The sequence below is a fragment of the Idiotropiscis lumnitzeri genome, chromosome 11 (assembly GCF_059441095.1).
Source record: "Idiotropiscis lumnitzeri isolate Australia: NSW breed Sydney's pygmy pipehorse chromosome 11, RoL_Ilum_1.0, whole genome shotgun sequence".
Lineage (NCBI taxonomy): Eukaryota > Metazoa > Chordata > Actinopteri > Syngnathiformes > Syngnathidae > Idiotropiscis > Idiotropiscis lumnitzeri.
Window position 1 is genome coordinate 352,644 of NC_142401.1, and position 12,659 is coordinate 365,302.

At 49.4% G+C, this 12,659-nt stretch overlaps 1 protein-coding gene across 2 annotated transcripts in view; it reads left to right on the forward strand.

Moving 5' to 3' along the window:
* The first annotated feature begins 3,068 nt into the window (after nucleotides 1–3,068).
* The window catches only part of plxna1b (plexin A1b), an 80,065-nt gene continuing 70,474 nt past the window's right edge, over nucleotides 3,069–12,659 (forward strand). For both annotated transcript variants that reach the window (XM_088307939.1, XM_088307940.1), the window contains exons 1-2: nucleotides 3,069–4,292; nucleotides 10,215–10,397. In XM_088307939.1, the coding sequence (XP_088164065.1) occupies nucleotides 3,120–4,292; nucleotides 10,215–10,397 (1,356 nt within the window). In that variant the 5' untranslated portion in view covers nucleotides 3,069–3,119. The remainder of the gene's footprint in view (nucleotides 4,293–10,214; nucleotides 10,398–12,659) is intronic.

Consider the following 12,659-nt stretch of genomic DNA (forward strand, 5'->3'; position numbering starts at 1 on the left):
TCCGCCCCCTCCCGCCAAGGGAGGAAGGAAATGATGCATGATTGCTGCTTTTATAGCGTCACTGAACTTTAAATCAACTTGCTGGATCAATAAAATCCAAAACAAGGAACGTCGCTTTTGAAATATTTCTTTTGGATCTTCTCCACAAATGCCAAGGATTGACTTGTTTTTGTTTCTCTCACGCATGTTTTTTTTAAGTACCTTTTTTTTCTCCTGTAATCAACATTTTTGGAAATGCATTATTAGTATTATTTTTACAGCCCTTAAATTTTAAAATGTTACTTAAGGGTAGAATTAAAGATCCCGTCAAGTGAATTCTGATTTAGTTTTTTACATGTTGAAAATATGCAAAACTGGACAAGTGTTTAATTCTCAACCAAGAAGCTGCAGCGTTGAAACACTTTTTGGCTTTTCTTTATTTAGGACACATTCCTAAAGCAAATCAAATCATTTTTCCAAATCCTCAAAATGTGCGCCACTGTCTTGAAACGAGTCGCTCTTATTTCACATTTTGCGTTTTGCACTTATTAAGACTCGCGGTGCAATTCACTTCAGCTCGGATCAACGTGAAAAAAATTGCAGCCGGCCCGCCAGATGGGCTCGGATGATTTTTGGCGCCATTCCAGTGATCCTTTGCAATTATGTTGACATTCTCCGATAATCTCGTGCGGGCCGAGGAATAATAACTCGCATTTTCGTTTTTTGGAATCTGTCGGGAAGCTCCGAGTCGTCTTTATCGGCCGTCTAAACTGCACAAATGTAACGTTTGGTCCGGCCGTGAAAAACCAAGACCATTTTTTTTTTTTGATGATTTCAATGTATTTATTTTTGTTGGTCTGTCTAGGATTGTCGTCAACGTTTTTGGGGGATGGTAATCCATTCTTTCCATATGCAGATCGTGACGGCTAGATTAGGCCGACCCTGCGAGAGGATTATGGATTCGGGACTTGGCCCGACAACAATTTGACCTCCTCTGAAACCATGCCCCTCCCCCCCCCATCTCTGCTTCCTGCCGTCTTCTCTTGCTCGTCGATCCTGTGGCCTTCTCCTCTCTTGGCGTGTGGTGGTCGCTGAGTGAAGAGGATTAAAAGAGTGAAGCGTCAATTGTCATGTTTTTGTCTCGATCTATACGTGCACTTCTTCACGAATGCGATCGTGCGTGCACAAAGTGTTGAGGGTGCGCATGGCTTGGAGTTTGTCCTTTAAGTCGTATTTCTTGCACTCGCTTCTCCAAATATGCTCCGGTGAGGATGCATAATTGACTTGTGTGTGTTTAGAATTTGCACTCATTTTAGAGCCCCCCCCCCCCCCCCCCACTTCCTCCTCGTCTTCCTCTTCAGCATCCCTCCAGCGCAACGTTCTCCCCTCGACTTGTGAATGCTGTAATTGATTTGCCACCGGCAATAAATCAGCACGACGAACGAGCGTTATCTGAGCGGACGGGTTTGAGGAAACGGCAAAGAGGGAGCGATGACCTCCGCTCAAACGCCTCGTTGCGGTCGCGGCGGCGACCCGTCGACGTTTTTCCCATTTCGAGTCATCGGCGCTCCACTTGAACTCTTCCTGCCAACTTTTCTCTGATGCGATAACATCCTCGGTTCCTTTTGACACGTTTGCTGCACTTTCCAAAGTGGAAATGATTGACATGTCGTTGCCGGGACGGTGCCGGACGTGTCTCGCGGTCTGCCCCGATCGCTCTTCCTTCTGTTTCACTTGAAAGCCAAGAAGCAAAAATGTTGTCTTTATTTAGTTTTTAAATCTTTTCTGTTTCTCAGCGCGGCTCGAAAACGACGTGGCGGCTGTCCAACTGTCGTCACTTTGGCTTAACGTTTCCTTTCTTGTCGCTTGTTCGTTTTCGTCATGTCCAAAATGAAATATTGGCCGACGTCATTCTGCAAGCGTGATGTGCGGACGGCTCATTGAAATGCTCGAGCGGCCTTTTGTTTGCCTGCGGCTGGCCCTCGTTAAGAAATCGTCGTGTTGATCCGAAAGGAGAATTTCTCGTAAAGAGACGCCCAGCTGTTCCCGCTTGCTCTCGATTCGCGTCGGATAAGAAATTGAAATTTCAAAAGCGTGTCGGTCGCTCCGAGCTTGCTTCGCTGCCAACGCGACCTTCGCCGGGTTGCGTTCCCTCGCCGCCGGGCGGACTCGGTTTGATGATGTCACGACTCGCACCGCCCCCTCATCTTACTTTGCCGCACTCATCTTTGAAGTGGTCGTCAAACAGCGTTTGTGCCGACGCTTTGATGTCGAGGTGAAATTGAAGCGCGTCGAGAACATTTTTGCTCGTGGGAGCAAAATTGAAGTCGTCAAAGTAGACGTCGATTTCAGATGTTGACGTTTGGATTTCATGTTTTTTTGGAGAAATGTGGAAGAAATAGGAACGCCCCCCCCCCCCACCCGTGTCATGTCAGCACCGTTTTGTATTAATAACAATCCATCAGACTCCATCTCAGTGCCGACGTTTCAAGAAATCGTCTTGACCGCATTCACGTTGAGACCTGCCGCGATGTAACAAAGCAAGTTGGCACGTTTGCCTCGTCTGATCGAAGCGATCAAATATTTCCAATTTAAATGTTGTGTCTGTACACAGCCTTCAATAATTGCCTTCTGCCTCCCCTGCCATCTTCTCTCATAATTAAATGCCAACACACATTTGCCTTCCAGACTTGATTTGATATCATTAATTCATCGCGGTGGCAAATGTCAGCTCGCCTCGCCCCCCCCCCGCCTCATTTTGTCTGTTTAATTTCTGCGCCTTTAAGACCTCTCCATGCTTGATGCATAATCAATCGGAAATGTTCGGCCGTCACTCACGTTGTCTTCTTTTTTTTTTTTTCTGTTTCTGCTTTTTAGGGTTCGCAGCACGCTCATCTGTGGATGAAGTTCCCGATGATGGCGAGCAACGCCGTGAACAGGACAGCGGATCAATAGAAGTGTTTGCTTGCCACTTCATCCTTCTCGTTTGGACCTTGACGCAAAAAAAAAAAAGAAAAAGACTCCAAGTCCGGACTTGGAGCTCAAGTGGCAGACTTTGCACTCCTCCTCCTGATCCTCCTACTCCCCCCCCCCCCCCCCCCCCCCCCTCCCCTCAAGCCTCTCCTCAGGACCGACCAAACATGCGCTCACCGGCTCGCTCGACAGTTGTCGGGAACCCGTTTCCCGCGTTTGGGCTTTTGCTCGTCATGACCTCGTCGTTGTGCGGAGGCCAGCCGCCCGCTTTCAAACGCTTCGCACCCGCCGAGTGGGGGCTCACACATTTGGCGGTTCACAACAAAACGGGAGACGTCTACGTGGGAGCCGTCAACTGGATCTTCAAGTTGTCGAGCAACCTCACCAAGCTGCGCAGTCACATGACCGGACCGGTGGCGGACAACGAAAAGTGCTACCCGCCGCCCAGCGTGCAGTCGTGCCCGCACGACTTGGCTCAGACGCCCAACGTCAACAAGCTTCTGCTCGTCGACTACGCCCAGAACCGCCTCATCGCCTGCGGGAGCGCGTCGCAGGGAATCTGCCAATTTCTGCGTCTGGACGACCTCTTCAAACTGGGCGAGCCTCACCATCGCAAGGAGCACTACCTGTCCGGCGTGGCCGAGTCGGGCTCCATGTCCGGAGTCATCATCGGCTCCCCGCACGGCCCCGCCAGCAAGCTGTTCGTCGGCACGCCCATCGACGGCAAGTCCGAGTACTTCCCGACGCTCTCCAGTCGCAAGTTGATGGAAAACGAAGAAAACGCCGACATGTTCAGCTTCGTGTATCAGGACGAGTTTGTCTCGTCTCAGCTCAAGATTCCGTCGGACACTTTGTCCAAGTTTCCCGCCTTTGACATTTACTACGTGTACAGCTTCGGCAGCGAACAGTTTGTCTATTATCTGACCGTGCAGCTGGACACGCAGCTGACTTCTCCCGACGCCAGCGGCGAGCAGTTTTTCACCTCCAAAATCGTGCGGCTGTGCGTCGACGACCCCAAATTTTACTCCTACGTGGAGTTCCCCATCGGCTGCACGAAAGACGGCGTCGAGTACCGCCTGGTCCAGGACGCTTACTTGACCCGACCGGGCCGGCAGCTGGCCAATTCTCTGGGCGTGTCCGAGAATGAAGACATCCTCTTCACGGTTTTCTCTCAGGGTCAGAAGAATCGCGCCAAGCCGCCCAAAGAGTCGGCGTTGTGCCTCTTCACGCTGAGGAGAATCAAAGAGAAAATCAAAGAACGCATTCAGTCTTGTTACAAAGGAGACGGCAAACTTTCCTTACCGTGGCTCCTCAACAAGGAACTGGCGTGCATCAACTCTGTAAGTCATTTCCCTTTTTTTTACCCTTCAGAAAAGGGGTCAAATCGCATGTTAGCAAGTCGGTCCTTCCCTCTTCCCATTCCGACGGCGGAAATAACGTGTGAGCGTAATCCTCAGATAATTGGAGGTCCGTATTCTTTGTCGTATTTTCCGCAAGTCTTCTCCGTCCGACTGCAAATTATTGGACGTAATACAGAAGCTTGACTTGACATCGCTGCCCCCTTGTGGCCGAGCTACCGGATTAGCCAAAGTTAGCTCCGTGAGGCTAACAGCGCTGTTTATTCTCGACGCGCTTTGTCTCAAACTCTCAAAGGACTTTTTTTTTTTTCAGCCCGTCAAACGGACAATAGCGCCCGTTGAGAAAAGGCTTTCTCATTTATTTCATTTTGACCCTTTCCCTTTTGCAAACGAAACGGAAAGGCGAACGTGGCCAAAATATGACGTTGAACATTTCAGTGTGAGATCTTTGGTGAGTCCACACGCGACTATTTGGATGCTCAAGTCCTCATTTCAAAGCAAAACAAACGGACGTGCTGAAGCTTGGCTGTCTCGTTCAACGAGGCCGATTAGTCTTACCGCATCTTTTCTTCATCACTTTTGCTCGGACATGACATCACAACCGGGCAGGCAAAAGATTTGTTCACGCTTCAGCTTTCATGTTAAATGATAACCACTTTGAACTTCTTATCAATTTTAATCCATCTAATCTTCCTTAATCAAGGGATTTCCCATTCTCGTGTGTTTCAAAAGATTTGATGACATCCCATCTTCTGCTTGCCGTCATCGCGACTCACAATAATTTTGGTCGCATATTCTCTCGTCCAATAATTAATATTCCATCCAAGGCGGCCGATGATGACGATGATGAGGACAATGGCCGACAGCCGCGAGGCCTGCGGGTCATCCTCAGGTTAATGACGCCTGGCCCGTTGGCCTCCGGCGATGACCTCATGTCAGCTGCCCACCACCGACGGGTGACCACAATCGCGGCCGGTCGCACCAACGAGCTCCTGAAATCTGACCTTATTATTTGTGTGTGTGTGAGCGGGAGTTGACTTCAAAATGACAGAATTCACCCATTTTGCTTCCTGACGCTAAGATGCGTTAACAACAGTCAAGTCGCTTGCGTCTTCACATCTGAGCGAGTTCCTTTCGTGAATGCATAAAGATGAATTCTGTGACTCAATTGTTGCTTCTCGTCCCCTCCCAAATCTTTCAAAATGTGGTTGTCAAGTATGGACGGGCCAAAGAATCAATTATTCGACAAATTGGTCATATCCGTTGATGGTGTGGAATTGTTGAAGCGACGGAAGCAAAATGGAGTGAAATAATCGACTTGACTCGAATCGTTCAAGCTTTCACGTACGATGTGCAAAAAAACACACAAAAAAAAACAAACAATCCGAGTCGAATCGTTGTGTTCATCGGCATACAAACTGGAAGTTCCAAAACATCCGGAAAGAGATTTGTTATGAAATTCCTCGTTCAATATTGATTAGAATTTGACGTGCATCAAATTGAGATGAAGACGAAACCAGCTTCCCGTGCCGATGGTGAAGAAGGCCTCTCCACCCGTTGGCAGATTTGCTAATAGTTGAAAAAATCTTTCAATCTTTCAATTTCCTCACGTCCTTCCTTCCGTCTCTTCAAGTCTTAAACTTTTTTCCAAGCGTCCCGCAACGTCAAAGCATCCTTCCAAGTCGTTGGACTGAGCCGCGTTTCGCTTGCCGCGGTGCAGACGCCAAGTCGGCGTCGATTGACGACCTGTGAGCTTCGCCGGTCGCGGCATCATTTCGTTAGCTCGATCCGTTTACGGCCGCCGCAGGCAAACGGGCCGACGTGCGCGCAAGTCGTCAGAAGTCTCGCGTTGAGGTTTCAACATTTCCACTGAGGTTGTTCCTCTAATTTCCTTCCGCACCTCGGACATTCCGGAGCACTGAAGCCCAAATGGCCAACGTTCGGAACCTTTTTGCCTCTCGCGATCAGCAAACGACCGGCGAGGAGCGAGCAAAGGCTTTGGGCGTCGCTAAGTTTTTTTTTCTTTTTTCCGCAAAGTTGGCATCCGATTGACGACTCAACTGCCGTCTTGAGAGCTGACGCCACGTTTCCATCGACGAGAACACATCAAATTTGATTGTTTCACGTGTTTGTTTTTGATGCGTGTGGGGGGGGGGGGGGGCGCTTTTCATGGGCCGTGTCACAGCTGATGTCATGTCCAAACAAAAATCTATTCAAGTGATTATTTACTTGATGGAACTGGAACATTTTTCTCCCTCCGACGACATCATCACCAGTCCGGTTTTTATCATTGATATTATTTGCTCATTTGATGGCTGTAACTAACGTGTAATACACAAACGGCAAAAATGTTGCAGTCGTTTGCTTTGATGAGCAAAGTTTCTTGGCAGCCCAAATGCGCGGGCGGCCGTTGATGTCACGGCCGCTATTCGCTCACCTTTCGGGTTCATATGCGCTCAATGAACAATTGCTTTGGTTGCCACCCAACACGAGCGCACGAGCCAGAGATTTTCATCCGGATGCGCGAACGAGCCCGTGCGCGAGCCAACAATGTCCGAGCCGCTCTGCGCTCGAGCGTTGTTCTCATGTCGTGATGAGGCGACGTCGGAAAAGCTTTTGGAAGAGACGTCATGCGGCTTCGTGTCGTCTGACCTTTCTGCGGCTCTCTCTTTGCGCCCCAAATCCGCTTCCCCCGCCGCACTCTAATGATACTAATTGTCAATGTAATTGCGTATCGATCCGCGGTCCGTGCGGGTGGCGTGTTGCTTACATCGTCATCGAGAGTCATTAGAAAATGTGGGCCAGACAAACGCGCCTGCGGTGCCGACACATTTTCAAACGACTTCAGCATGAGACGGTCGTACGGACAAATGAAGAGTCGCCCTTCCTGTCCGGGACTCGAAAAGCTGCAAATTAGTTTGTCAAGTTGGAAAAGAAAACGTGGCCGTGAGTTTTGCGATATCTACACGTGCTGCTCCACTATCCGTTGCTTAAAGGGATGCGATACCGCGACTCTCAATGCTAATTGTTAGCCTAGCTATGGTGTTTCCCATCAAGCTAGCGGCTGGCATTGCGACGGAAACGTCGTCTGGCCTGGCTGTGGACAAGCCATTAAAAAGTACGTGCATTTCTCGGAATATGTCTCCTTTAATTTTACGCTTCTTAAAAGACGAGTTTGGCGTTTCCTCAATTTAGATGTCGCCTCATTATTCTCCCTTCGCCCTCCCTGATTCCTTTAACAAACAAAAACAGAAAAACTCACGGTTTGACGATCGAATAAGAGTTGCGCGATGCGCAAAAAGCAACTTCAACAATTCAATTTTACTTGTAAAACTTCTTCTGAGCACCATGACGGCGATCGAAACCGATTTGCATACGCGGAAATTCAAAGTTCCGTTCTGAATATGGAGCTCCCGTCCATGAGGTGCAGGCTTGGTCCTCTGCAATAAATCGCACACGCACACACAATGCAGCACCTCTTGAAACAACTCTGGCAATTTCTCTCCAAGTTCAAGGCCCCCCGCTGAGACTTGTGGGTAATTTAGGAGGTGGCCTCACCCACAATTTTTCACTCTGCTCTGCACCTGCGTTGCCCAAGCTACACTCGTGCTCGGCGTGTGTGCGCGTTTGTTCTACTGTGGAAACTTTTCTCATCTGATAGGAAAAGGACGTGAGCGGCTGCAGAGGAATTTGCTGCCCGATAATTCTTTTGGCTCGCACAGACGCGCACGCGCCATCGTCATCGGCGATTCTACGCAACCTGTTCTGATGGTCGCACTCGGCTGTGACCCGGGTGTGGTTTTCCTTTTTCTTTTTCTTTTCCAGCCAAATGAACAACGGAAGAAAAAAGGAGGTTATGGAAGCATCCTCAAGCGATGCAAGATGAATAATAAATGTTGTCGGCCGCGGTACGAGCAAAGCCACAACGATGCAACCCTCAGTTGACTGTCACGTCCGCGTCCGCGCGCAATTTTCCTTTTTGTCTTCGGAACACGTCGCAATCTTGTCGGCTTCCCGCTTTTACCCGTTTTGATTTCTTTTGCATCTTTGGCGACGCGGCGGAACGTTCCGGAGACGAGCGCAGCCAATCGCAGCGCTCATTGAGCCCGACCCGATTCTACATCGGTCGGACACGCCCCCAAGACGGCTGCGACGCGCGCGTGACACCAAACAGACGGCGTTTTCCGATTTCACGCAGAAAGTTTTCATGTGAGGATGTTGAGCGTAATGTGAGATTTTTGGCTCTGCGGCAGCGGAGGCGAATTGCATCGCTGCTACTCCCTAGATTGTGTGCGTGTGCGCAATGCTTTGATTTGTCGCTAGTGTAGAACGCTAACATGCAAATCTAAACATGCGTTGGGCGTCATGCTACTTGCCGGCCCATTTATTTATATTTTCTTGGGATTTACACGTACGTGCTAATGTATACGTTCAATTGCGATTGTCGCTCATTTCTAGAACGCGTCCACGTTTGTAACAATTGAACTCGGCACCGCGTTGTGGCTACGAAGAGTCATGTGATGGATGTCACGTCTTTTTTCTTTTTTTTTTTTCATCCCACTTCCAGCTCTAAATGAGCCCAAAGTGTGGCTCCTCCCCCTCGGTGCCCCGCCCATTTCATGCACCGGAACACGACACCGCCGCGTTCGGACGTGCGGACCGCTCCGGCTACACGCATACTCGCGTTTCGACTCCAAGGCGGATGAATGATTGATGCGGATTTGGCAAAAAGTCATGACAAGAATTATGCAAATGAAGGCAACAGGCAAGTTACTTCAGCAACTGGGAAGAGAAAAAAAAAACCCCAACAGAATCACCATGTAGTGATGTGAGCTTCTTCTGCAGGCTATTTAGTCACATTGAGGGGGGGGGGGGTGTTATCGCTTCTCCTCCGTGGATCAATCAGATGATGCGTCGTGATAAGGCTGTGGATTACACTGCCACTTACGCACTCGCCGAGTGCGTCTTCCCGCCTTCCTCTGCCGTTATTCATGAACGCGCACGGACGCCCCTTCCGCTTGTCGCTGAATCCATCAAACATCTCGAACTTTTCTTCACTTGGTCATTGTGCGGACATGTTTGGAGGTCGCCAAAATCATCCAACGTGTCTTTGTCGACTTGATTTCCGTACTTTGAACACCAAAAGTCGGCACCACAATATTGAAAACGCATTTTTCCCAATTTCAAAACACCAAGAAGCAACATGTGATGTGCGCGAGCGATCTCTGTGACTGTTGAAGGCGTCATATGGGTCAGCGGCGGTCGTCTCTCCGCGACGCGGGAATGCTCCAGATTATGTCACCGGCATATTTGAGCCATTTGCAATAAGCTTCAGCACGACGTCGTTCTGTCTGCGAGGAGAGAAAAAAAAAAGGCGGAGCCACGCTTGTGAATGGGCCACGTAGCGAGTGCGCACGTCACGCAAAGTTGCTGGTTTAAGTGCAACGACGCCCACTCGGCCTCTTCTGAAAGTTTTCGTAGAATGCGAGGTGCATTTGGATGAAGTTCTGCGAGGTTAGTTCCACTTTGAACGGACTTTGAGCCTTTTCCACGGAACGTTAAAGTTGAAGATGACGGCAACTTTGTGATCTCAATTTCCACGGAACAGAGCCAGACAAATTGTCTTCGATGACTAATGTAGCCTCAAATTAAAATGACAAAAATTTTTTTCACCATTCAATCGTAGGAAATGACAGGATTGGAAAAAAGCGTTGATTTTTGTTTCTTTTCCAATCCCGGATTTACTTTTTCTTATTGTGCAAATGAAACTTAATTTGGAGGCAGCGATTTTATGAAATTTTTTTCAATTCATTTTTGTGACCCTCAATATTTTCCCGCTCCTTTTTGTCAGAACTCAAAGTGCGATCTCCAAAGAATTGACATTTGAAATGTTGCGTTGCGCAGCCCTTGCAGATTGACGACAACTTCTGCGGTCAGGACTTCAACCAGCCTCTGGGCGGAACCAGCACCATCGAGGGCATCCCCCTCTTCCTGGACAAAGAAGACGGCATGACCTCGGTGGCAGCGTACGACTACCGAGGGAACACCGTCGCGTTTGTTGGCACGCGCAGCGGCAAACTCAAAAAGGTAAGGATGGAGACTTTTCTTTTTTTTTGATCCTGGATTGTGATTTTGGAGAATTTCATGCTTGCACAAAGTCCCCCAACCGGACCACGACCGCGCAAGATTTAATGCGGCCCAATTGATTTTGCCGCTGACATTTCAGGGTGGATTCAAAGGCCGTTAGTTTAATGAGGCGCTTGTGGCTTTGCCCTCATCGATTGTCATGTACGTGGCGCCGGATGTCAAATGTTTCTCTCGCCGCATTCTGGCCCGCCTCTCATTTGAAGAGCTCACTTTCAATCAATCCATTGGCTGGGAAGCTTCAAGGCTCTTTGCGTTCGTCAGCTCTGTGATCAACGAAAAAAGCATACAAGTCGCTCGCATAACCACTGGCGCGTGTGTGAGCGTGAGCGCGTGCACGTGCACACGCACGTGGTCTACGATGGAGCGCACTCTTGGGACTTGTGGTGACTGTTTGGAATGGATGCCTCTGTTTGTGTCAACGATTAAATGTCCGGAATATTTCATCAAGTTCATTTTTGAATGCTTATTTGTGTACGCTCGCCACATTTGGCCCTCACGCTTTTTGCCATGTGGCGTTCACGAGCAACGCACGGACGGGAACAATGCACGTGGGACGATGATTTAGTGGTGCGCATTTGTCAAAATGACAGCTCGTCGTCGCTGTCTTTGCTTTGCTATTGTTGCGGCCTTCTTCTGCGTCATTGTGCTCGCTGCTTGATGGATGCGTTTGTGGGCGTGTACCTCACTTTGGTGAGCAAGATGCGCTTGTGGACGTCCACGTGCGTATGCGTTGCCAAAGAACATTTTTACCTGTGCTATCTTTTTCTCATTTGTCAGCCAAAACGAGCGCGACTTTGCTCGTCCGCATTCTGTCGTGCGTGCGGCCAAACGTCGCTTTTAATCTTTTGGATTCCAGATTTGGCTGCTTCATCATCTGGAACCAGCGCTAAAGATTGCGTTTGAATCTTCATTTTTTTTCCTTTGGTGATGGTGATGGTGGGGGGGGCGTCGTCCATGTGAGCCATCTGCTGAGCGCATGTGTCCAGTGTCCAGGTGGCGGGCGATCCCGTCTGCGTCGCGCCAGGCTCAGCGTGCGCTCGTCGGACATCCGACGTGAACATAAGCGCCGAAAAGTCGAGATGACGCTCGAGCCAACGATCGTCGGCGTTGCTTCACGACCTTCTTCTTCTTTTTTCCTCTCACGATGGAAGACGTATGAGACGCCATTTTGTGCTGCTGCCACAAATTGTGTTAAAGTAAGTGGCGTGTGCGCGTCGTTTGTATCTTGACGTCCATCCAACAAAAGCAGAGCACAATTAAATGCACGGCGGACATGAATACTTGTCGTACGTTGCGGTCCGTTTTGGTCCATTCCATCAATTTTTCCCAATGAGGCCAGCGAGTCGGTGGCCGCGCGACGGTGGCCGACCGGCAAGTGGCCAGCTCTGCATTGTGGAACGCGAATCGAGCGGCCCGTTTTTTTTTTTGTCCATCTGAGCGGGCGGCCATTTTGGTCACTTGCTGTCGACTGAAAATGACATCGCATTGCTCCGGGGCTCAGCTCTCGACCAATCACGGCTCAGCGGCTTCCTACGGTCATGTGATGTTTGCAATCTGGGCCCCGAGGCCAATTTTTGGACTTGGCTTCCCCCCCTTTAAAAAAAAAAAAAAAAAAAAAAAAAAAAAAAAACAGGCCCGAAATAGAAATGCGCTCGCATGTGTCATCTTTTGGCTCGAGTCGCCGAGCCACGAGTTGTTTGTTTGCAACAGCACAGAGGTCGGCTTTGTGCGGCCGTTTGTCGGCTCTCGGTTATTAGTTCACACGACTGCACGTGGTCATGCGCGCGCACACACACACACACACGCGCGCGAAACGCATGAAAGCGAGATGCGGATGCAGCCAATGATGAAAGGAATCAGACGGGCTGCTGAAGACGAAAGTGATCATTTTCACTTTGCTTAAGCACGTCTTTTTCCACTTAATTGAGCGCCATCCGTCATCTCGTCGCGTCGGGAGGTTCCCAAATTAACAGCAAAATGTGTCATTTTGCCCACTTATTTCTTTTTTTCCTCTTAATGGCCTTTTCGGATTAGCCACAGCTCAGTTCCGCCAGACGAGTCGAGCATGTGCAGTATGTGTCTCGCTTCGTCGCTCTCTTTTTGTTCCTTTCGTTCGCCGTCGTTCGCTCGCTCTCTTGAATCAGACGGTCTGAATCACGTCAAGTCACGAGCTCCAAAACGGCCCACCCCAAACGCACAGAA